This window comes from Uloborus diversus, unplaced genomic scaffold (assembly GCF_026930045.1).
Source record: "Uloborus diversus isolate 005 unplaced genomic scaffold, Udiv.v.3.1 scaffold_12, whole genome shotgun sequence".
NCBI classification, from domain to species: domain Eukaryota; kingdom Metazoa; phylum Arthropoda; class Arachnida; order Araneae; family Uloboridae; genus Uloborus; species Uloborus diversus.
The window spans coordinates 4,136,959-4,164,232 of record NW_026557876.1 but is presented as its reverse complement, the minus strand read 5'-3'; the positions used below and the strand labels follow the sequence as shown (position 1 = coordinate 4,164,232).

The 27,274-nt window shown below is 32.1% G+C and overlaps 2 protein-coding genes across 3 annotated transcripts in view; both read right to left on the bottom strand.

Moving 5' to 3' along the window:
* LOC129232364 (zinc finger protein 189-like) overlaps positions 1 to 15,451 on the bottom strand; it is a 34,608-nt gene extending 19,157 nt beyond the window's left edge. The window contains exons 1-2 of the mRNA XM_054866516.1: positions 15,139 to 15,451; positions 5,383 to 5,500 (exon numbers count right to left, since the gene is read on the bottom strand). Coding sequence (XP_054722491.1) covers positions 5,383 to 5,494 — 112 coding nt within the window. The 5' untranslated portion in view covers positions 5,495 to 5,500; positions 15,139 to 15,451. The remainder of the gene's footprint in view (positions 1 to 5,382; positions 5,501 to 15,138) is intronic.
* A 4,823-nt stretch (positions 15,452 to 20,274) lies between these two features.
* The window catches only part of LOC129232400 (clathrin light chain A-like), a 47,149-nt gene continuing 40,149 nt past the window's right edge, over positions 20,275 to 27,274 (bottom strand). For both annotated transcript variants that reach the window (XM_054866545.1, XM_054866546.1), the window contains one exon: positions 20,275 to 23,610. In XM_054866545.1, the coding sequence (XP_054722520.1) occupies positions 23,424 to 23,610 (187 nt within the window). In that variant the 3' untranslated portion in view covers positions 20,275 to 23,423. The remainder of the gene's footprint in view (positions 23,611 to 27,274) is intronic.

Here is a 27,274-nt window from a genome sequence, read left to right as displayed (position 1 = left end):
CTTTCTGAAGAAAGTGAAATTTTTCAGAAATTATGAGGAAACTTGAATCTTCGCCCCCTCTCTTTCCCTGTAAAATCATTGAAATCACAAGGAAAAAACATTTTACAAGTTTTTTTTTTAGCTCAAAATTTTCGTAAACAGCAACTCAAAATTTTCAAAATTGTGTGAAATTTTGGATTACAAACCAGGGCTCGAGGTTTTTGAAAAAAACTAGTAGCCAGCAGAAAATTCCAGCAAAAAAAAAATCCCAAAAATTTAAACTTCAATCATGTGTTCTGCATTTCTTTTAATATTTAAGTCCATCTCTAAAAAAAATGATTGATAAAAAATGATTAAAAAAAATGATTAAGTCAATGATTTTTTCAAAAAGATCAACTGATTTTCATCCAATGATTTAAAATCAATGATTTTTTTTTTTTTTAAATCAACCGATTTAAATCGTGCCAACCTTGGGTATTACTATAAAAAGCATTGTTTTTAGTAAAAATCTCCAAAATAATTAAGCTAACCATGAAATTGTAAAAAGAATAAAATGTTTTCTCCAATTTGAGGCCCAGATTCAGTTTTCTATGATGTTTAGAAACTAAAATCTTTTAACTTAAAAATTATATGTTTTTAGCATCTAAAGAACATTCTTCAAGCCGGCTGGCCAAAGAATGTTTTAGCATGGGCGTAGCATAATTGCTGGGCGATAAACAACATTAGGGTTGTGGAATCATTTTACACTTGAAAGATAGTATTTGGCGCCTTTTTCTGTTTGGCGAAACAGTTTAAATTTTAGAAGAAACTGCTTCACTCGCTAAAGAGTTAACTCTCTGATGGGTTTGAACATTTGACACTCTATTTAACGACTTTCTCTAATTAAAGACAGCTTTTCATGGCCCCAGATGGTCCACTTCAGTTTTAAAAGCATTCTATTTACGGACGATTTTTTGTGGTCCCTTAAAAGTCGTTAAATAGAGAGCAGGGGTCTGGCCAGAGGATATTTGGGTCCGTTAACGGACCCTTCACAAAAATCTGATTAACCAAAACGAACCTTTCACAAAATCCCGATCAAACAAAACGGACCCTTTACAAAATTCTGATAAACAAAATCGGATCTTTCACAAATTGTTTATTGAAAGAGCAAATCTGAAACCAAATTAAACCATATTTCTGTGTAGACACAGATAATTTTTGGAACCTTTTTTGAAGTCAAATTAGAGAGATCAGCTTATACAAAATCGGCTAATTTTGAAAGAAAAAAATTGGCACTCTTGTGATGCTCCTGCAAGCGATAAATAATTCTACTACCAAATAAATACAGTAAAACCCCTCCAAACGGACACCCCTCTTATACGGACAATTTTTAATTCCCCAGTTCCAATGCAAATAACATTATTAAACCCCTGTTCTGCGGACAAAAAATTTTGTCCCGTTAGTGTCCGCATTAGAGGGATTTTACTGTATAATGGTTGTTTGTTTTATTGCAGCTAATTAGCAGCGGTGTTGTTGTAAACTTTTCTGAAAAGGCATTGGTAAGCACTTTTCTCCCCCCCCCCCCCGCTCATGATTTAATAAACAATAATAATATATATCTGCGAAATGAACTTAGAACTGCAAAAGGATAGTAAGGGTGGGGAAAAAATATGATCGCTTCAGATAGGGTTACCAACTTCAAAATTATCACCACTTAGCGTCTGGCGTTGAACCTTTATAATGACTTGATTAGAAAATTTGCTCATCATTTTACTAGCTTGTCAATATTTGCGTTTTTACGGTGCTGCGGGTGCGGTGTTTAATTGTTATTTTGGGAGAAAATTATATGGGATTTGATTTTTCGATGCTAACAAGGATGATTAACTTTAAATAAACTCTTTTAATTACCGTTTTTTTTTCTTTAGATGTCTACATTTTAAAAAATGCAATCTTTCAACATCCGATATGAGAATCATATTTTGTTCTTTTTTCGAGCTAACTTCGCTTTATTAGGATGCAAATAAATGAAAAGTCTCTTTATTTCTGTTAGAACTCTCATTTCAAGTTTTTAAAGCAAAATTCCATTTTCTGTTATGAGTCAAAAATTAAAATGCTGAATAGATGGTTTATTTTATTAATTTTTTTTGCTTCAACTGTGTCCACAGATGTTAATGAAATGTTTATCATAGGACTCTAAAATGCAATTTTAAAATAATTTTATCAAAAATATTTCTTTTACAAGTCGTTTTTATAATTTTGAGGCCTTCACTTTGAGAACTGCGATCTCTTTGCATCCGCTATCGGAATCCGATTTTTCGATTTTTTGATGTTAATTACGCTTTGTTAAGAGGTAAACAATTAAAATAACTTTTTATTTTTGTTAAAACTAGAGACGTACCGAGTAGCACTTTGTGGCCGAGTAGCCGAGTACCGAGTAACTCGGCCTTTCACTACTCGGCCGAGTTTCCCAGTACCAATTATGCTGATAGAAGGACCACCGACACACACCGATGAATTTTGAACTTATTGAAATAGTAGTATAGACCTCCTTGTCCATATAATAGTTTTTAAACTAAATTCCTGCTGAAATTTAACTACAAAATTTTGCAAAAATAATGTTTTTTAAATTAAAAATGAATAAATAAAAGGTATGACTTATCAAGTTGGAATTAAAACAAATTATACAAATTTATTCATTATAGGTCTAGTTCGCTAAACATAAATAATTTTTAAAAGCAAAAAAACCAATGCGCAGGAACATTGCAGACAGTTTTTCTGTGTTACAAGGATCGTCTTTTCAGTGCATAACATGTGAACTAAAGACTAAAGGCATACGACAAAAAATTCGACTTTTGCTGGATGCCTTTAAATCAACGAGCTCACATTTTGTGCATTGAAAAAGAAATTCCTCGTAACGCCAAAACACGTGTCTGCAGTGATCCTGCACTGTGCTTCTAACGTTGTTTTATTTCCTTTTATTTTTAAAGCTAAGGTATTTTTATATATCTTATAACTAATTTTAGTTTGTAGCAAAAATTCCATATTTGCACAATTTTCAACAAAAAAGTTTTATTAACTTTCGAGACATTCGAACCAAGATTTATTTCATTGAAGTATTTCAAACTTCATTATTCTCAAAATTTAAATTTGAATTGTAAATGGTTGCAGAAAATTATATATGCTTGAGCTTTTTTGTAAATTGTAATGTATTCAATTTTTTGCAACTACTCGGTATTGGCCGAGTATCTGATCAAAATTTGGCCGAGTACCGAGTACTCGGCATATTGGCCGAATAGGCCGAGTACCGAGTAGTTACCGAGTACTCGGTACGTCTCTAGTTAAAACCACAGAATTTATAAGTTTTAAACGAAATTCTGTGCTTTTTAAGTGTGTCTTGGGTCACAAAGTTAAATGCTGAACCTTATTCTGAATTTTATTTATTTATTTTTTTGTTACAATTATTTTAAATACTGAACAGAAATATTTGTAGTATAATTTAACATAATATAGAATGGTAGATAAATATTGATACTTGAGAGAGCAATGCCCCCCCCCCCCCCCCGCCAAATATCAGAAAAACACTCCAGAATGATATTCTCGACATAGAAGAGGAAAACACTCAACTTTAAGTTTAATTGATGCAGTTTGTGCCATCTCTAAATTATAAAATTTCGTTTTAAAACAAAAAAAAAAAATCTTTTTTTTCCCGAAATTATTTGATTTTTCACAAAATTCATTCATTTTTCACAAAATTATTTAATTTTTCACAAAAAACGGACCCTGTGAAAAATCCTGGACAGCCCCTGGAGAGCCAAATGTATATTGGATATTTTGATATATATCCGATATTTTCAATCAGCACAAACTAAAACCTTTGAATTTAGTAACTGCATCTCAAATCATTGTTGCTCAGTTTCTTATATTATTGCTATAATATATAGACCTAAAGCTGTTTCTTTCATTATTTATGTCTATATATATATTTCATGTAAAAATTTATGTACTTTAAATAGTATTTTTATATGAATGATGGTGCAATTATTACGCGTAACTTATATTGATATTGGCTGTAATATCGGATGTTAAGATTTGTATTCATATGCTCTGGAAAAATCAATTACATACTACTACTAATTAACGTATGTGTTCCTTGTAATATTACAGAAAAACATCATTGTATCAGATACTATATAAACATACTATATTTATGATAGCTTAGTTAATACATAATACAAATACAGAATATTTCTTGTTGATCATTTAAAATAAAAAATGATCACCATTAATCTAATACCATTTATTTATTGAAAATACCATAGTTGAAAAAATAAATATCGGATATATATCCTGATTTTTTCGAGGAACCGTTTACATGGCAAATAAAACGTTAATTAACATTGCATTATCCAGGAATTTTTATTTCTTTCCTGTTGCCATTTTGCATATGGGTGAGCAAATAAAATTCTAATAATTGTTTCAAAAGAGATTTTTTTGGCTGCTGTCCAAATCACTACAAGATAGTAGAAGATTAACTAGAGAGTGAGGAAGAGGTCAAAGCTATTGGAAGAACCTGACATTGGTTGTCTGGTGCCAGAACTTGCAGTCTATTTCAAGGCTCCAGTTCTTAAATTAAAAGAAAATCCTATACGTTACTACGGTGAAAATTATAACTTTAAAAATTCAGAGCTGGTAAAAGTTGCTTTAAAATATTTGATAGTGGTGGTAACTTCTGTTTGATCGGAAAGATGTTTTTCTGACTGGTGGGATAGTCTGCGAAAAGAGAAATGCGCTTCTGGGGGACAAAGTAAACAACTTTTTTTTCTCCAAACTGTCAACACCAATGTACAGGGTTACTTATCGATTTCCCCCAACAAGTCGTCCCCCTATTACTTTCTTTAATTATTAACTAACAGTACAGCACACATTTCTTGCTCTTAAAAATAATTGTTCGAATCAATTTTGTATTTTTAAAATAATTAGCACGACCTTTTCTCATCATTCAACTGACGGTAAGTGCAATGATACATTTTTTCTTAGATTCTTTCTTGATGTAAATTTACTTTTAGTTTCATTCAGTTTCAAATATTTCCTTTTTACTATAACTAGTGTATACTAATCGGTGCTTGTCTTATATACTATCAATTTTTGTCCTACTATAATACCAAGGTGTTGCGAAATTATTCTTATTAATTTATATTCATGATTTCATGTTCAGTATTTTTAGTATACTCGTCGGGTACGTATTCTTTTGTATTGCTTAAATTAGTGTAGTATATTCAAAAATGTTTGTTATACATTGATAAAAAGATCGATGTTTGGAAACATCGATGCATCAGTACCATCGATGTTTTAATTTCTAACATCGATGTCGCACCTCTACCATGCAACGCAGCTAGTGTTTTAATTAAGTCTTGTGTAACTAACCTTTCTTACGCATATGTTTTTTGCTATCACCAGGAGCTTTCATCGCTGCAGTATGGTCGTTATCGATCGCCCTAGAGATCCTGTCATCTACCATTTTATTTTCTAAAAACATCTTGAGCTGAAAAATAAAATAAAAATTACAATTAGTAGGGGGGTTATAATGCTAAATGTAACAAAAAACAATATCAACAAGATTTTTAAGAAATAAATCAGGGTTGGCAAGTTTCTGCCGAGGCGGTTAAAACCACTGATAGAAACCGGTTAAAACCGGCATGGCAAAAACCACTTTCTGCCACTTTGCGGCAGAAACTGGAAAAAACTCACAAAATAAAAAATTAATTCTTGGTATACAACTGAAAATGCATGGAAAAAATAATTAATTGTTAACCAAAGTACTGTAATTTTATTACAAAATTATCTATCACAATTCAAAATCAAATGTTACATTGTTTGGACCCTGCAATTGCCTCTTAGAAAAGGTGGTTTCAAAAATCTAAACAGGTTCTCAATTTACTACGCACAAATGAGAAATTTTAGAATATTCTTAAAACAGAAGAGGTAGTAGGCAATGAATCAAGGAGCAAGCAATATTCGTGAAACTTTCATCTATTGTATAACTGGTCTACCATGTAGTAACTGGGGTTGTGGTAAAAATTTGACTGGAAAATTAAGTTTTGAGAAATGGGGCCAATTTGTTTTGAAAAGCTGCCTGTTTCCTAAGCACCCCTGTATGATTTTTTATCCTTTATTAAATTAATCCAAATACTACACACCTTTGCAATTGGAAAGTTCCCTTTCTGAACAAAATCAAGGGCACTAGCATGGGATTTTATTTTATTAAATGATGAAATGATGTTTAATTTTTTAGTTTACTTAAACAAATATCATTTACTAATTACTTGAGTTATTAAAGATATTTTCTAGTTTTTGCCAGTTTCTGCCAGTTTTTACCGGTTATAACCAGTTTCTGCCACTGGTATGGCAAAAACTAGTTTCTGCCGGCAGAAAGCCAACCCTGATATAAATAGAAGACTGCTTAGTTAAAAAAAAACTTATAATGACTAATCAAAGCTGTTAGTTTTAGAGAGGTACCGAGTCGCCGAGTACCAATTATTTTTCAAGAACCACCAACACACACATGATAAAATTTGAACTCATTGGAATAGTAGTATAGACCTCTATGTCCATATAATAATTTTTAAAACAAAACTCCAGCTGAAATTTTATTACACTTAATTTAAAAGATTTTGTTTATGTCAAACATTTTACAAAAAGTTAAAATTTACTTTTAAAATTAAACAAGTAAATAAAAGGTATGATAGAATTAACATAAATTATATCAATCTATTATAGTTCTAGTCCACCAAACATAAATAATTTTTAAAAGCTAATAAAACATTAAAAGCACAAAAAAATAAATCCATAAGTTCACATTTTGTGCTTTGAAAAAGGCACAATGCCAAAACCAGTATCTGCAGTGTGTTCCTGCACATTTTTATATTTCTTATAAATAATTTTTGTTTGTAGCAAAAATCCATTCAATAATATAAAAATTTCATATTTTCTATACCAACTTTTTGGGCCCCATTTTTTATAAAATTTTTTCATTAACTTTAGAGACATTAAAATAAATTCTCAATTGAAACTTCATTATTTTCAAAATTTAAATTGTAAATGATTGCAGTATATTATTTGCTTGCAATTTTTTATTGATTGTAAAATCTGTCTTGAACAATATTCAATGTTTTACAACTGCTCGGTATTGGCCGAGAATCTGATCAAAATTTGGCTGAGTACCGAGCACTCGGTACGTCTCTAGTTTATTTTCAAAAAAAAAATTTTTTTGGCAAACTTAATTATCCATTAAATGATTACCATTTATGGGGATAAAAATTGCTACAGTTATACATATTACGTCTAAATACCAGGGTTGGCAAGTTTTTGCCGGGAGCGGGAAAAAACATGGAAAAAACTACGATTTTTACCGCCCGGCAAAAATAGGTTTTGTGTTAACAACTTACGGACAGTTTTTTTCCTTTTTATATAAGAGTAAAAGCATAAAAAGATTTTGATAAAATTTTAATTCAATTATTTTTATAGTTTAAAAAAAAATAAGGTTTAACTTACTTTTAAAGTTATGGAGCATTTTTACTTTTAAAATTTTAAACATTAACATAAAATTTCAGTTAACATCTAAGACAAATAATTAATGAAAATGTAATTAGCTTGTTTATTATAGCATTTTTTACAGAATACTAAATATCTATATAAAGTATACTTAATTAAGATGCAACTATAAAATAAAATAAATAAAAGTAGGCTCATTCTGAAAAAAATGTTTTAGCAAACATTTAAAATCTTAAGTTTTGCAATCCCAACATTTGTTTTTTATTTATTTTTCACCTTATAAATTAGAAGTAACATGGAGAGACATAACTAAAATATTAAAGTGCATTATTTATATTATATTGTCACTATTTCTTGATTAACACTATAATGCTATTTTATTTGCAATTAGGTTTTTGCCGTTTTTTCCAATTTTGCCATGGTTTTTTCCATTGTCCCGGCAAAAATACCTCTTTGCCGGCAAAAAACCCAACCCTGCTAAATACATGGCTAAACACACTTAATTTTTGATTTTAACAAATGCCTTGATTTCTTTTTTAGGTTGTAACAGATTCTATCGAAGCATCATCCATCACATAACCAGTGTATGTGGTCCGCTTCCTCAAAAAGGTTGTATATTCCTGGCTTAATGACACTTGATAATCAAATTTAAATTCTCTTATTTATACTCTATGAAATGTGTATAAGTTATTTTTCTTTCTTTAAATAAATATATTGTTGTAGAAAAATGCTTGAAATTATTTATATTTATGAACACAATAACAAGTGAACATTGAAAAAAAAAATGAATTTTTAATGTTAAATAACCATTTTTAAACTGAATCAAGAGAATTGACTAGTCAAAGCGTCAGTCACACCTAGCATTATGAGGCAGGTTTTGAAATGAAAAAAAGGTTTTGTTTGAAAATGCACAGCTCAAAAGGTTTTTCGATAAAATACTCAGGAGAAGAGATTAACAGAAATATACACGAAATATTTACTTTAAAAAAAATTAAGCTTTTCTGTAAAACTACCAGCAGTTTTCCTCACGTGAAACATTAAAGGATATCCAGTACAGGTAGTGGTAATTGATGGAAATCTAACAGCTTAACTTATGTCACAATATCTTTCCTAAAGAAAGACTTAAACATGAATTACTTACATTATTTACAAAATTTTGAGATGTCAAACACTTGGAAATAATCTCATTAAATGGCTTGCTTAAGTAAAACAATTGATTTACTAATATCTAAACAATGAACACATAAACTGAAAGCGACTGCTCGTGCTAAATAATATTTCGTAAACAGACATACAAAGTAAAACAAAAAATTATAATCTGAAAATTTTGACACTTCTGCAGTTTTTTTTATAATTTCTAGTTTTGGTTCCTAAATTGAAAAAGAAAATAAATAAACGAACCATAAAAAGGTGGGGGGCAGTTCCCCCCTCCCCCCGATCACTCCCACTGGTATAATATGACATATTTAAACAAAATCACTAAGGTCTAGTTAGTATATAGATGTAAATTATTTTTCATAAACACATATATACAAAGTAAAACAATTATGATCCGAAAATTTTGACACTTCTGCTTTTTTAATAATTTCTAGTTTTGGTTCTTAAATTGAAAAATAAAATAAATAACTGAAACATAATAAGTGCCGCCCCCCCCCCCCCCCCCGGAATTTCAGCCACTGTGTGGGTAACTGGCTGACATTTTTGAAGCAAAACAATACATATTTTGTAACCTTCAATGCAAAATATTAGTTGTGCAAACAATCTTTCGCTCCGAAATATTGTATTTTTTAAGCTGAATTCAATGGTATACGTTAATTGAAATCCCAAAATGCATTTTGGATGATTTTTAAATATTTATTAAAAATATGGTAACTGACTGACATTTAAAAAAAAAGTATGTCAGTTACCATGCTTTAGACAATTTTTTTTTTTTAAATCGTCCAACATCTATTTTGAGAGTTAATTATTTACCGTTGAGTTCAGCCTAAAATACATTCCAGATTGTTTTTACAATGTATATTTTGCGTTGAATACTACAAAATATGTATTATTTTGCTTCAAAAATATCAGTCAGTTCGCCCAAATAGAATTGAAAACAGTTACATTGGATGTTACATGAATTTGGTTGGCTGTCATAAATCAGAGTTGGCTTATGTCAGAGTTTTCGGCAAATTAACTTTTGTAAAGCAAAATATTTTAAAACCTTTTTCAATGTTTAGTACGCTTTGTTAAGAGATAAAATATCTTTTCCTTATTAAAAATCACGAAATTTATAAGTTTTAAATGAAATTCTGAGCTCTTAGGAGTGTCTTAGGCCAAAACGTTGGAGGCTGAACACTTGGCTTAAATTCATTTTTTGTTTCTATTGACACATAACATTTCTACAAAAATTTCCTTTTTGTAGAATAGTACATATTTATCCTTAAGGGGCGCGCCCACCCAGGGTTCGTACTAAATTTCAGAAATAAAATGAAGGAGTTTTGGAGGAGTTTTGAAGGAGTACTAATGGGCTGTCATTATAGATAACGTCACACTTTTTCAGGACAATTGACCCCCTTCTCCCTTTATCACTTAGTGTCACACTTCACTTTACTTCTCTTGTCACACACACACGTCATACTTTCTACAAACAATAACTGTGTGATGTCACATTTTGTCACTCTCTCTCTCTTCCCCTTGTCACAATTTAATGAACCCGTCTCCTCCTCAAGGCATGACATCACTTGTGGAAGACCCTTTTCACAATATCATAATTGCTATTTACTAAACAATTATTTTTTTGACACAACCACGTAATATAGTACATCTGCTTATGTAGTTTTAAAGATTTAAATAACAATTAAACAATCGGATTTTTCCTGGCTGAGAGTGTGGTGGAAGAAAAAACAATAATCAATAACAAGCACCATTTAAGCCTGTTTTACCTCACTTATGAAACTCCTTCATCATCTAATACTATTTTCACCTTCAACTTTTATGACTTAACTATGATCAATTAGTAAATGACATCTATATAAAAAAAAATAAATGCATGAAATGACTACATTAAAACCTCCCTTCTGACGAAGTTAGTTGTCGATCAAAGTACTATAAGTTACTGTCATAGAGGAAGATTATGTAGTCTTGAACTAAAAAAGAAGGGGTTTTGAAGGAGTTAAAACCAAAATGAAGGAGTTTGAAGGGCCCTTCAAAACAATTTCCTACGTGAAGGAATATTGGAGGAGTTTTGAAGGAGCGTACGAACCCTGCCACCTCCCGGAGAACGATGCTGGGGGTTTGCTGGTTCTCCCCCCCCCCTTCCATCAAATACAAGAAAACTCTTAAGAATGATATTCTCAGCAGAAAACACCCTAGTAAAAGTTTCAATGATGCAGTTTGCGCCATCTTAAAATTTTAAAATTTTTGTTTAAAGGAAAAAAAATTTTTTTGCAAAATTATTTTATTTTTTACAAAACTAATTGGTTTTCACAAGATTAATTGATTTTTCGCAAAGAAATAGACTCTGTAAAAAATGCTGGACAGACTCCTGACTGCAGTTTTGTCTTTGTTCGGGCCCATCAGCCTGTAATAGTGAATAACCGAGTCACGTGCAGATGTCATCTTATTAAAGCTGAAAGTGCCAACAAACTAGATACAGTAAATTTCTCACTATCAGGAGTCCTCAGACACAATTGGTCCTTAAACGACGAAACTGCAGTCTCTGGATGGGATGTTACAAGTAGTGGTATTATAACAAAGCCTTGCTTTCAATCTGTAAGCTGAACAGCATCATGTGTATTGGCGAAACAAGGAACGCCTTTTTCGAGTACAAAAGTAAACTTATGAGTTTCACTCATTAGCTCACTTTTCACTCATTACTCACGGTCATGGGACAACCAAGAAAAATCTTTACAGTAGAACCTTGATTATCTGAGCTAATTGGGACCACAGGAACCTCGGATGCTGGAATTCTCGGTTGATAGAAACTTTATATAAAAACTTGTGAGGACCCTAATTTGTATTAATTAAAAATACAATAGAATACAGTTAGCTCTCTGTTTAACGATGCTCTATTTAACGACTTTCTCTATTAAACGATGGCTTTTCACGGTCCCAGAAGGTCCACTCTAGTGTTAAAAGCATTCTATTTAAGGACGCTTTTTTGTGGTTCCTTGAAAGTCGTTAAACAGAGAGCCAACTGTATTTATAAAAGATGGACAGATAAAAAGTAATGTTTTACAGTTAAAGAAACTAAAATGGAAAATAACTTCCCGTACGTTTTAAAAAGTCAATAGAATTTTTTTTAACAATTCCAAGTTAAATATTGAAAGTTGCATTAAACACACACACATTTCCAGAAAATATTTTTACATTTTCAAATTGAAAATTCCTCATTTTCTTAAATTTACATTATTTTTTGAAAATCGGCTCGGTTAACAAAAACCTCGGTTAATCGAAGCTCGGATAATCGAGGTTCTACTGTATTTTTGATTTCACTTTTCTACAGAAAGGTATTTATTCAGGGTTCATTCTAGGATTTCAAATTGCTAGACAACAAATTAGCCAAAAGTCTAAGAAAGACTCAATTTTAATTGAATTTTTAATTCTTTCTAAAGAAAACTTCAATGAGAAAACAAGGTAATAAAATATACAATGCAAGTGCTTGTACTTTAAATATACAGCACCACTTGGGTTAATAAACACTTCATAAAAATGCATAAGACATCAAATCTTTTTTTTTTTATTTGAGAATTTTCTGTTCGCCAATACTTTTGTCAAGCCAGAGTTTTTATCGCTGAATTTACAGCATTTGACATAGGGCGAATGCTTAGCGCAGACCCTGTTTAATTAATTTTTATTCCAGTTAAAGAATTATATGTGCTATGCAGAATGAATTTTTCAGTCTTAGTGAATATTATTAATACAAAAACCTTTCTGGAATGCTTCTTTTCCCCGACATTTGATATAATTAATCGGCGCTCCCTGGAGAACACCATGATAAAGGGTGATTCAGGTTTCAATTTTTAGGTCCGCATTTTGTGAAAAGAAGAATTTTTGGTGGGCGATTCTCAAAAAAATGTCCAGTGCGTAACACAAAGTTTTTTTTATATTTTCCAAGCTAAACCAAAGTCTTAAAAGAATAATGCTGTTGGGGAATAATACTCATGCTTTAGTATACTACAGGGGTGATTGTGAGTTCATCAAAAAATACCTGAAAATTTCAAAGCGAGAACGGGGGGGGGGGGGGGGGCAATCTTTGGCCCCTATTACTTAAGTGCACCTATGCCATAGTATTAAATAGTTCAATAGTCAGAGTCAAAACAGTGTGTGTACATTTGATTAAAATTTTAATGGGTTACAAAGTCACTTTTGAGCTGGTGTTATACAAAATTATCTTGACATTTGTCCATCTTAAGGGATAGTCGTCCATCTTAAGGCTCTTGCGGGTATATTTGATGAGTATTATATAATTTTTAAAAAAATGCGGAGGTAGGGAGATAAAAGCATAACAAAAAAAAAACATAATTCCGGTATTTTCGGACATAAAAATACCGGAAATACGTCCGAAAACACCGGAAATTCGGTAAAATACCGGAACACAATCACTCCTGGTATACTATCAAAGCATAAGTTAATCCAATATTTAATCAATAGTTACTTGAATAACATAAAAAACTTAAGTGTTACATACAGGAAATTTTTTTCGAGAATCGCCAATGGTGAACTGTTTTCCTTTCTGTGAAAAAAAAAAACTAATTTCTTGAGCCTTTTTTTTATACATTTCTTTGTGAAAAAAATCCTGTCATATTGCTAACAGCATGTTTAGCTGTCACAAACCTAATCTAAAATCTCTTCGGTCTAAAGAACTTAGCCGAAAATGATTTGAAAGCTCGAGGTTTTTCTTACACTGATGTTTTGCTTTCAGGTGAATCAATTGGGCTTAAAGGTGCTGAGGGAACTATTACAAATGAAACTTTATGAAAGGCATCATTTTTAAAATATCAAATATTTCAAAGTGGCCACTTTAACGACATAGAATTTTGCGAAAGGAAAGCAGTTATTGAGACAAAGCGGACCCAATTTGAGCCTGAAATGACCCCTGATGGCATCTTTCAAACAACTAAAATGGGAAATACGCGGGTTGATTGAATCAACCGCTTTAAGGAATCAAATTGTCAAAAACAGAAATAAAATCCAGCTCCATTGAATTAGCCGCTTTATGGAATCAAAACTGTTTAGAACAAACACAGGGGCCAATCCAGGATATTTTTCTCGCTACCTATTTTTCTGAAAGTATTGCATCATTCTATTTTTGTCAAAGTTTTCTTTTTTTATCAGCATTGTTTTTGTGAACTTTTAGGGGCATCCTAATTTTTGTAAAAGAGAAGTAGAACAAGTGAAATTTTAGTTTGAAAAGTATAAATGTCATTTAGTATTATTTTTAACAGATTTCGTTTTTTGGGGAGGGGGAGCTAAAAACCTAAGTATGAAAAATACCATCGTAATTTCAGCTTAATAGGCTATATACTGTGTACAATATAGGAAATTATGAGAAAAACGGTTTCCCAAAACAGGTGTTGAAAGATTGCGATAATATTGCATAAATACACTTAGGCGAGAAACAGCTAAAAATGAGTTAAAATACTACGAAAAGGTTTCTATTTAAGTGATTGTTCATATAAACCTGCTTAGAATTTTATTTACGAGTAAGTTTTGTTTTAAACAGAGAAACAAATTTTACATTTTAAAATGCTAATTTTTGTGAAATTTTGGATGTTTTTGTGAAATTACTGATTTTATTACTTGATTTTTGTGAAAGTACCGATTTCAAAACAAGATTTTTGTGAAGGTACCGAAAAACGGTAGCAAAATCAGCCTGTATTGGGCCCTGTATGTAACACATTTCTTTCTTTAAAGTGAGAAATATTGAACATAACCGAAGTTACTGTTGCAAATTATTGAACTTTTGATTCAGCAAAGAGGTACATGCTAAATCGCATGCACATGTAGAAAAAAAAATTATCAGTTTCCACAAAACAACAACTTTTTATATTTTAAGTAAACTAAAAAACGGAATTTATCTCTTCACATCCTAAGTTACAACCATTAACGTATTTGAATTCAAATATGTACGAATAGTTTGTCATTTCAGTGATAATTGTACAGGGTTATAAAATCCTGATGTTTTCAAATACAAAAAATAACGAAACGTTTGAAATAAACTACGGGAAAAAACGATTGAAATTGCATTAATCAATCTTTTTCTATGTATTGTATAAACATGTAACAGGAATTACGAACAAATTCAAGAGAAAACTATTTCACGTTGAAGCAAGCCGGATCGACTTATCGCATTTGGCGACGAAAAAAAAGCGCCAAGAAAGCAATAAACAATTTCAAAAAGAAGCTGTTCGTATTCAAAAGAACACGAAAAGTAAGAAACAACAGTTGCAATAAAGGTTTCAATTAACTATAATGAGTGATGATTGAACGTTAATGATGCATTACATTGACAATCTTGTGTCACTTCAATCCAAAACAAAGTCAACAATGTGCCAGAATGACACACCGCCTTACACACAATACAAACAACAAAAATTATATAAATAAACCTTCTTTCAGCGCAAATATGCAACAGAAATGACTTACTTCTTTTGCACTCCACGAGTTATCACAAAATAAGTATCCGTTACAAATGATACATCAAATCCAATTCCGTGCTACGCAATACAAAGGAATTAAAGCGGTGAATTCAAGATAGGCTTAGTTTACGCGCTTTTTGTCTTCCAAGCGAAACTGTCGATGAGCAATTCCACGACAAGATACTCACTCTCATGCATACCTTGCTATTACATTGGCAGCGTTGAAAAATTATAAAGTGCTAATTTTTTCCGAAAAATTACAATTAAGGAAGTAAATATCAAAAAGAACGCGGCAAAACAATCACAACGCCTGTACTTATGGTAAAACTCACAATAAGAGGTGAGGAGAGTTGAGCTGTAGCTAACCGTTACATAACAAGGCTGCTATCAATCTAATGCAAGGAGGCAAGGCACTTAGTATGCAGTCCTCGACATAAATACGTTGTAGTCAGTTGTGACTCTGAATAGGAATAGGAATCTAACGCAAAGGGGGCTTGTAAAAGTAAAATGAATTCAGGGAGCCTAAAAGAGCTTTACTTTATCAATAAATACAAAAAAAAAACATATATTTTGAAGACTAGCTTTTGATTTGAATCAATTTTGAAGATAACTACTCAATTATAACTAATTTCTCTAGATTAGTCTGAAGATCCATGCATGTTTTGCAGCTTACGTTCGACGAGCTCGACCGGTAGCGCGCCCGGTTAGTTTATCACGTGACAGCTAATGATCACATGCTTCAATCCACTAATCAACAGCTTAAAATGGTAACCGGTGAGGTAACCGATAGATGATAGAACGTTGCGGTTTGTAGTCGGTTCTTTATCGGTAGACCGGTGAGGTTCGTCGAACGCAACCTACGTCAGACGAAAATAAGTTTTTTTTAATTTACCGAGCAGCTTGACTACAACGCTTTTAGTTTTCTTCTTTTAGTTTTCTTCTTTCAAAGGACTACTTAAAATTAATTTTTGGAGTAAATAAGACTGCAGCATCCGCGTGTAGTATGCCAAGGACTTCTCAATGTCATCTTCAAACTCTTTTCGAAAACGACGTTGGTGGACTCGGGAGATCCCAGGAGGGACTCGAGGAAGGATTCTTTGCTATTGAAGTTTCCCATGCGGGACACTATTAATAAAATATATCCATTATTTAAAAAATTGAAAGCACGTATACATAGTAAAACTGAAGGAGGGGGTGGGGGATTTCGGATCTGGGAAATTGTTTTCACGTTATTCTTCCCTAAACTTTTCTTTTTTCCTTGGGGGGGGGAGGAGGGGGGAGAGAACTTTTCAAAATGTATAGTCTCATTAACATTTCTCTTACCTATGCACAATTTATTGAACATATTTTCAATTTTGCAGAGTTTCATGTTTGAACAATGTTTGTCTTTAATTAACCAGGTTTCTTTTCCCAGCTAAGAATTAGAAAGCATGGATATACTTTTTAAATTAATGCATGGATTCTGAAAAAACATTTTAACCTTTTACTATTCCATAAAAGGAGAGAATACCTTCAACTTTTTCTCTGCATTTTTAAACCGTATCTACTAATTTACACGCTTTAAATTTTTCAAAGGACAGTCACGACGCACCCATATATGATTTCACTGTCGACTGTCCCCTACAACTACGAGTTGATCGATCCATTTTTTAAAAATAGACATATTTCAAATTTTTTTTTTTTTTAAACCCAATCCAAAATGTTAAAAGTGACTTGTTTGGGCTGCACGCATTTGTATTTCATCATAAAAAGAAATCATAAATTTCATTACGGCGGGAGGGGGGGATCCTGCAACTTAACGTCATTTGAATTTCGAGGTCTTGAATTCAAAAATTATGTTTTTCGCCCAACAGCGATTGTGCACGATCGCAATCACAAAGATATTTTTTATTGCGTATAACGTTATTTTACTTTTAATTTCTTATCACTCTTAAATGATGGGAATTAGTAACGAGGAAATTTGTATTTAGATGAAGTTTTGCTGTTAAAGTTCATCTATACAGTAAGGCTAAGGTGTTTTTCTTGAAAAAGTCTTATTTTGCTTTAAAAAAAAATAATAAATTCAAACCACTTTTTAAAAGAAACCTGGGTAATGAGAAAAAGCTTTTCCTAACACCAACGGTAGCCTAAAATTGCTTTTCTGGAACTTTTAGCTAGAGAGGTGAAGAGTTAAATATGAACATTTGTAACGAGTTGGGAGACTCAACAAGGGCATTTCCCCACTAAAATCTTCAAAAAATAATCATCAAAATTATCTTTTGCCCCCTAGGGATTTAAAACCAGAGAATCAGACTCACTCTTATGAGACTTATGTCAAAAAAATTTCAAGCTGGGACATTAAAAAATATCTTAGAAACACAGCATGTTGCATCAAAGATCTTCAGTTAAGAAACTTCTCCGTTTTGTAACATCTAATTTATATTTACTACGCTCACAGGTATCATTAAGATTGAAAATTAAATCATGCATGCTTATAACAGATAACACAGCATTTAATTTATATTTTTGGGACTGCATCGCCCCCCATTGTTTAACATTTCTTAAAAAATAAGAATGGTGGCAGAAGCATTTTGATGGCTTTTTGTATTCGCCGCGCAGTGTTATTGGCAGGATGCCAGCAGTAGAGCTCCGAAGAGAATGAGGCATTGCTGCTGCAAATTAATGCCGTACAAAGACGAGATTGGACCTTACATGATTCCCCGAAAAATTACGAATCTTTTGATATCTGGAATAGTCTAACCAGCTCGTGTTTGTCTTCGAGGTGTCAGAATGACGCATAGGTAGATACGGTTTGATTTTAATAGTCTAAATTTTGTGCACTAAAACATATTTAGTTGTGTTTTAAAATGAGTGTTGATATGGTACTGGTACTACATTTAACAAATAGTACCCTTAAAATACAATAGTGTAATACTAAATGTGATCTATGGGCTTTTTAAATGCAGTTTTTTTTAACCATAGTGCAATCAAAACGCATCACCGTTCAAGTGATGGATAAAAAGACGCTTACATTTCATTATCATCTTGTCATATCTCCGAATATTTTAATTAAGCAGGGGTTTTTAATTTTACATTTGATATAAAGATATTTCTGACACAGTTATATTTTTATTAAACAATTTTGTTATTTAAAACTTAATTCATTTGCATGCGTCATGTGCGGGACAGCCAAAGTCAACCTCTTGAACTTGTTAATATTTTTTCTCTATTAATAAATGTTAAAAAAATTGTAGATTTTGTGAAAAAAGGTTTCAATGCACATTGTCTTAGAAACATTAGTTTAAACCATTGAAAAAAAATTATGTATTTGGCTATTCTAGGAAAAAGTAGCCACTTTGTCCCGTACCTTAATTAAAAAAGTAATGACGAAATAATTTGCTTAAAGAAACATTCGTTTGTAATTAGTTAAGCCATCAAGTTTTAATCATTACCCTTTTAAATTATTTTTAATGAGGCGTCACGTGCAGGCCAAAATTAGTTTTCCATGGAATGGCCCCTATACCTTCCTACGAAGGTACTCTCCGTTTGAAAACCACTGGTTAATAATAACCAATTAGAGCCAGTGTTGCCAGATTGGGGGAAATTTCCCCATTTTGGGGAAATCTGGTGCTCTCTTGAGAAATTTTGGGGAGATGGGTTTTGAGGGGAATTCTTTGGGGAAAAAATTTTCTCTTTGGGGGGAAAACATGGGGCCAAAAAAAAAAAAAAAAAAAAAAAAAAAAAAAAAATCCTTTTTAAGTTCGAGTCTTGACATCTAGTAGTTTCATTGTTGGTATCAAACAGGGTTGGTTTAGCTTTGCTCAACTTGATTGAATTCGCATTTCGCATTATGTGGAATATTATGCTACGGAATTCGCATTAATAATTCTGCGTGAGTAACTAGTTGATACGTGAAACAGGCAAAAAAAAAAAAAAAAAAGTGTGATGAAGAATGTTCTTGTATAAATCTATACAAAAATCATAATTTAAATATACATACAGAAGCAGAGTAGTAAATGCGAGTAGAAAAAAAAATATTTTGCTATTTCTTATCTCTCGGTCAGGCGCTTGTATTAATGACTAGTGGCACCCGCACGGCTTTGCCCGTAGTAGAAAGTTAAAAGGTATTTTGGTTCCCCTGTATATTTACAAATAATGAATTTCTCGCCCACGTTACGGTTCCACATTATGATAACTTGGTAATTTAGTCGTACATCTTATGATAATTTTGCTCGGGAAAATGTTCTTAAAATTGGAATAGAAAAAGAACAAAATCTAATTTTTGAAAAATCGCTTAAAGGTGCACACCCCCATGCTACAAACTAATTCTTTGCTAAATTTCATGAAAATCGGTCTAGGTGCTATGCGCGTTACAGAGATCCTGACAGAGAGAGAGAGAGATCCGGACAGAGAGACTTTCAGCTGTAGTATCAGTAAAGATTTAAAAAAAGATAAAAATCAAGAAGACAAAAAAAAAAAAAGAAAAAAAAAGTTGGGGAATTTTATAAAAAAATTTGGCTATTTGGGGAAAAACATTTTTTTCAAGAGACAAATCTCAGGGGAAGTCGATTCATTTTATGAAAATATTCGTGGAAAAATAATTTTTGCATTTGGGGAATTTTGATAGAAAACATCGCTTTTTGGGGAAAAGTTGGAAGGGAATTGGGGAAATCTGGGTTGAACCATCTGGCAACACTGATTAGAGCTTTTAGTGTATTTTATTTAAAATGTTAATTTGGTTATTTTTTAAAATTATATTTAGGTTTCAGACCTAAGAATCTAATTCCCCCATCGACCACAGGAGTTTAATACAAAAGACAACACTTTTTCAGGCCCATAAGATTTTCCGGGTCGAGAACTTAATTTTGCTCGACTTTTTTAATCAAAATAAAATTCCATCATAATCATTCCCCCCCCCCTGGGAATCCCATTTTACTATCTTACACTACAAGGACAGACTGTGTAGCCCCTCTCTTGATTGTTCAATAAATGACTAACTGAGCTTTGTGAAACAACATGGATCTACTTGGGAGCTCATTCAGTCATTGGTCTAATCAGCCCCCCCCCCCAAAAAAAAACCACAAAGAACCCTCTAAGAGCGAGATATATTATGAAATATTAATCTGTACTCATACAAAAAAGCAAACACACAATGCGAGATTAACAATAAAATCTTTAATATTGATTTCACTGGTCAAAACATACTTCACAAATAATGATATATGAAATAAAATATTACTTTACATAGATAACAGAACAAATGAAAACATTTAAGGCATACATTTTTTCCTTTGTGTAAAAAAAAAAAAACGTGAAGATATTAGGATACTGTAGCCTAAACTGTAGAACAATGTACTGCCAGCAGTGAATCTTGTTTTAGACATCTATGTTTCTGTAAAACTGCATTAAAGTTAATACATTTGTTATAAATCTTACCAAAAAAAGGGGCAACATCTGTGCATCATAATGGTGAGATGCTTTGTTTCGAGTTAACACTTGAATCATCTTTTTTGGCTTAGGAGTTAATTAAAAAATATATTTTTTTAAACACGCATCCTTTCATCCTTTTAAATCTTATACTCTTCTATTTTTTTGGTACTCGAGTTAGATTTTAAGAAATATTATTTTCATTCTATACTTTTTTCTTCAAATGCTTAGAGCTTTGCTAATGTACAATAATGCAAACTAAAAAAAAAAAAAAAAAAAAAAAAAATAATGTTTGGAAGAATATTCTTCAATGATTAATTACATTCCTTTTATAATCCATAGTCAAACTGTTACACTAGTGTTACAACATTATTAGAACATTTTGTTTTCAATTTTATTACATTAAAACTACTCCTAGGGAGAAAAAAGTCAGCATTTCGGAGTATTTTCCAGCTGAAGTCTTCTTTAGAATGAAACTTAATGAAAAGACTACTTTTAAGATGTAAAATTTTGCAAAGGGGCTGCTTTTGCGTTAGAGTTTTTCAAAGGGGGCCATTTCCAGGACACAGGATTTTTGAGAATGGGCCACAAAGCCCACCTGATTCGTGTCTGGATAGACATTCGAGAGGGAATGAAAGAGAGAAGTCATTTTAAGAATTGGCCGAGTTGCGTCTCAAGAGGACAGAGAGAAACGGTTTTAGAAAAGAAAGACAAACACTATTTCAACTCCAAATTCAATTGATTCAGGGTTCGTACTCAATTTCAGAAATAAAATGAAGGAGTTTTGAAGAAATAAAATGAGATTTTGAAGGAGTATCGATGGACTATCATTAAATGATGTAGCACTTTTTTTACATATTTGACCCCCCTTTGGTCACTATGTATCACACTTCACCTACTCCTCCTCTTGTCACACGTCATATTTTTCATAAACATATTGTTACAATAACTGTGTGATGTTACTTAATGTCCTATCTCTTCCCCTTGTCACAATTTCATGAGCCCGTCTCCTCCTCAAGGCATGACATCACTTGTGGATGACCTTTTTACAATATTACAACTGTGATTTACTAAACAATTGTTCTTTTGACACAATCACTTAATGAAGTACATCTACTTATGTATTTTTAAAAATTTAAATAATAATTATTCAACCTGACTTTTGCTAATGAGAGTGTGGTGGAGGGTAAATTAATCACAAAACTTGAAAAAATAGCCAAGCACCATTTAAGCATGTTTTACTTCACTTATGAAATGTCCATCTAATAATATTTTCACCTACAACTTTTACAATTTCTAGGATTAATTTGTAAATCACAACTTAAAAAATAAACAAAATTATTACATTGAAACTGCCCTTATACCTTCACTCTTGTTACGAAGTTAAGTTGTCGATCAAAGTATTTTTAGTTACTGTGATAAGGGAACGTTATGTAGTCTTGAACTAAAAAAGAAGGAGTTAAAACCAAAATGAAGGAGTTTGAAGGGCCCCTCGAAAAATCTCCTAAATGAAGGAGTATTGGAGGAGTTTTGAAGGAGCGTACGAACCCTGTGGTTGGAATGCCTGCCTTGCGCAGCCTGGTGGCCTACGAAAAAGAAAAAAAAAAGGTAACATCTGTGAACCACAATGGAGAGACTTTTCGTTTCAGGGTCATTTCACGGTATTTTTGACATTTATGTAGAGTCCATCACGTGACCTTTGTTCAATAACTATTTAATTTACTGTTTGATTTGCAAATTATTTTAATTTGAGTTGGTGTGTTGGTAGGAAAAGCTCAAGATAAAATAATAAGCTAATCAAACAGTAAATTAAAAAGTTATGGCAAAAGAAGGTCACGTTACGGACTCGACATAAATGTCTAAATTACCGTGAAATGACCCTTCAAACCGTTTGTCATAGTGTTAGGGGTTTTCCAGAGTTAAATTTTCAAAAGTTTCTCTTAATTAATGTTTTTTTTTTTCAAATTAGAAATACGTAACATGAAAATAACTTAAGGAACAATTCATTTTCTGAAGAATACTACATTTCTTTACTAATCCGTACGTTTTCAGTTTCATATTTTAACGTAACTGCTCACAGGAAGTCTTAATTAATGTTTTTAATGTTAATGTTGTCTTAATGTTTTTTTTTTCAAATTAGAAACACGTAACAACATGAAAATAACTCAAGGAACAATTCATTTTCTGAAGAATACTACATTTCTTTACTAATCCGTACGTTTTCAGTTTCATATTTTAACGTAACTGCTCACAGGAAGTCTTAATTAATTAATGTTTTTAATGTTGTCTTAATTAATGTTTTTTTTTCCAAATTAGAAATACGTAACAACATGAAAATAACTTACGGAACAATTCATTTCCTGAAGAATACTACATTTCTTTAATAATCCGTACGTTTTCAGTTTCATATTTTAACGTAACTGCTCACGGGAAGTCTTAATGTTTTAAATGTTAATGTTGTCTTAATAAATGTTTTTTTTTTTTTTTTCAAATTAGAAATACGTAACAACATGAAAATAACTTACGGAACAATTCATTTCCTGAAGAATACTACATTTCTATAATAATCTGTACGTTTCCAGTTTCATATTTTAACGTAACTGCTCACAGGAAGTCTTAATGTTTTTAATGTTAATGTTGTCTTAATTAATGTTTTTTTTTTCCAAATTAGAAATACGTAACAACATGAAAATAACTTAAGGAACAATTCATTTTCTGAAGAATACTACATTTCTTTAATAATCCGTTTCATATTTTAACGTAACTGCTCACGGGAAGTCTTCCCGTCGCCCGAGATATTGAACGAGAACGAAGGTCCCCACAGAACCGAGGAAACACGATTTCGGCGAGAGAGAGAGACGAAACGCTGGGACTCTGCGATGAAGTTCAAGCCTTGCGCTGCATGGTGCTGATGGGCGACTGCTTGAGCTGCAGGATGATGGATCTCATGCGGGAAGTATCCTTGGTGGACCTGGAGGCCTTGGGGTTGAAGTCGCAGAGGCGAGCAATGCGTTCCCACTCCTGTCCCGGGGACTCTGCATCCCTCTCGGACACCCACTCTCTTTCGGCGCTCCTGGATGGAGAGAAACGATAAACTACAATGACAACGAGCTAGGGCGGGGGGAAAAAATAGCATTTTTAAAGCACTCAAGGGGTCTAAGGACCTTTAACCTTCAAAATTTTCGGCTTTCTGGAAAAAATATATGTCATGCATAATTTAATTCTGAACAATTTGATGCCTTGTTTATTACCATGAGCAAAAAAAAACTTTTCAAGTTATTGTAAATATGCGTAACTTCTCCCCATAGAGATTTATCTTAACAGCAGCTGTTTAAGCCCCCTTCTCTCAGGTGCCGGTTTCGCAGGTTTCTTGTTTTGCGTGCATGATATCTCAGAAAGTTTCTAATATATTTCCGTAAAATTTTTAATGCATGCTTGTCCGGTTTATTTTTATGATCTGAACCTAAATTTATTATTTTTTTTAAATTATTTATTTTTTTTTAAAATTTTAGTTAATATCAAGATTTTTCGAAATTTTGGGCAATTTTTTAAAAAAATATTATCTTTCATTTTTAGTTGAAATCTATGTTCAGATTATAAAAATAAACCAGACAAACATGCATGAAAAGTTTTACAGAAATATATAAGAAACCTTCTGAGATATCATGCACGCAAAACAAAAAACCGGCACCTAAAAAAAAGAGGCTTAAAGAGCTGCTGTTAACATAAATGTCTATGGGAAAGTTCACGCATTTTTACGATAACATGAAAAGTTTTTTGCATGTGATAATAAATAAGGTATCAAATTGTTCAGAATTAAATTATGCAAAACATATATTTTTTCCAGAAAGTCAAAAATTTTAAAGGGTAAAGGTCCTTAGACCCCTTAAATTAACCACCTAGTCTTTTGAAAGTCTATATGTCAGACATTGCTTTGCATCATGCTAAGCACAGAAGTTATATGTGCACTTTTTAAAAATCAAAACTGAGGTATTAATTGTCTCTATGTGGTTCTTTGAAATATAATTTATCTAAATGCAATGCTTTAAGGCCATTAGTGAACGGAAAATATTTTAAATTAAAAAAAAATGTGTCATCTGAATCAAGCACACAGACACGTAAAACTGCCAAAATCTCATTTTGAGATCAGCTGCAGCTACAGTGAAACCTGTGTAAGTTGACCACTTGTGGTGCGCTATGGGTCAACTTACAGACGTTGATTCATATGACAAAGGACTAATTATGTGCCTAAAAAGGCGGTCAACTTAAGGGTGGTCATCTTTATGCATATTACGGCAGCATACAATTTTCTTTTACACCTGGTTTTTCTGATAATAAACTCAATCCATGCACAAGAAACCCGAAGCTATATTTAATTCTAAAGAACCTAATTTATATCTATATATATAAAAATGAATGTATGTCATACATGAACTCAAAAACTACCCGACAGATTTCGCTGAAACATTCACCGTTTGTTATTTTTGGTACTGGGAATGTTTATAGACCAGTTCGAAAAAAATCCGATCGATCGTTCCTTTTTTATTCCAATTTAAGTCACAATCCATTGGATAAACACGAATTAAATTATCGGCTGCAGAAATTAATTCGCGTGAAAGATCTCATTGATAAGAAGCCATTTTTCTTGAGTTTGAACAAATAAATTCTTTCTTTATTGTTTCATGCCTTTTCATGCAACGGGGGGATTTAAAACTTTTTCTATTTGATATTTTTAGATCTTGCAAACTGCGTGAGTACAAAATTTGAGTAGAGTCACTGGATACCTGGACCGATTATTATGAAAATGGCTATATATATGTATTTTTCCACGGAGAAGGTGCATAATATGCTCATTGAAGCCACTCGCCACCAGGTGGCACTGCAGAGTAGCCACTTCTGCCCCGTTCAACCGATTGTCATGAAAATCAGTATAATGATGTATTTTTTTGTTGGTGTAGCAACGCGCGTCGGGTATAGCTAGTATTTCCATATTATCTTAAGTAATCACATGTTATAGCCAATTGTAATGCATTCAACAAACTTCTACTCATTACAGCAGAAAAATTTCTTAAATTAATATTTGTTTTATAACATCTAATGGAGTTAGTCAGCTACAGCGGCGGCTCGTGGGATGGGCCGGAGGGGGCCTGGGCCCCCTCACTTTTTTCAGACAATAATTTATAACTTTTTATTTATTTTTTGTGCGTACGTGCTTGAAATGAAGAGTGGATTGTATCGTATTTCCTGCGTATAATCCGCGGCTCATCCGTTAGAAAAGTAAAATTAATGGGGTGCGTTGAAACACCGGTGAAATTGCCTCCCTTGCAGCCCCTTACCTGCAATTAAAACGTACTGCAGCGCTGGAAAGCGTACCGGATATAAACGCGAGATTAATAATTTTTGGCGATGCATTTTTCAGCTTTTCCCTATCTGGATTAGTTAAATTTTATTTTTGAAAGTCATGGAGATGGGGGGGGGGGAGAGAGAGAGTGCACCACCCTGCCGGAAATCATGGACATAAACATGAGATTAATACATTTCGTGTTTTATCAAGTAGTTTAAGTATTTTGTAGCTCTTCTTATGTTTAAAATCAATTTAATTTTATTTATTTAACACAAATAATTATTTTAAGGAAAGTCAAATATTAAAAATATTTTAAAATTTTTTTTTTATTTTTCAAAAACCGGGAGCTGGGATGCGAGTGTGCCCATGATCTGGCCCCCCTCACTTTTTCAAGACACGAGCCGCAACTGGTCAGCTACAATTATTTTCTTAGAGGAGAAACTGATCGCTAAATGATAATCTTGAAAACAGTATACCACCATTAAGAGTGCTAGTAATTGTTCAAAAAAAAAAAAAAAAAAAAAAAAAAAAAAAAAAAAAAAAAAAAAAAAAAAAATTTTTGTTATATTTGCTATAAAGAACAATCTAAACTCTTACAGTATGTTTGTTATTTTGTGTTGTAACAAAATTGTCACAATTTATCTGGACACAAAATGCATACCACTATGGCTATTATATACCAGGGGGGAAAACTTTCGATATAATGTCAGCCCCGCTTAATCGGGTAACGGCCCCATTGACGTAATGTTAAAAATGCCCCCTTAATAGAATAAATTCCCTGGATAATCAAATGATATTGATTAGCTTTCCCAAAGAAATTTTTGAATTAAATGAAAAATAAGTGACGTAAGATCTGTTATTGACGTAAAAATATAAAACAATATTGTTTTTCAATCAACGGGCGAGAAAAACATTTATATTACATCAAGACATTTTCTTCTATCTTAAATCTTTCGTCGTTGCCATTACCAAAAAAAAAAGTCTATAATTAAATTAAATAACACAAAGGAATATAAACACTTCAGACAATAACAATTTGACAAAAAATCAATGTAAAATACAGGTCAACCAGTAGGCAAAAATGTTCCCAAAAGACCTTGATCAAGCAATTCAATATTACAGAAATTTTCAAAAAAAAAAAAAAAAAAAAAGGGCTGGCAAAAAGTGCCAAAAAAAACAAAACAAAAAAACAAAAAAAAAAACTAAAGTTGAAAGTTACTTTTTAACAACTTTAATGAAAAACTTTCAACCAGTAACATTAATTATTTCCTTTATATAGCTATTGATTTATTATTACGTTTTAAGACAAATATTGTCAATTTAAAAAGACAAAGACTTTGCTTAATCAAATATACCCTGCTTAATGGAATAATATTTCTTAGAATCGACGATA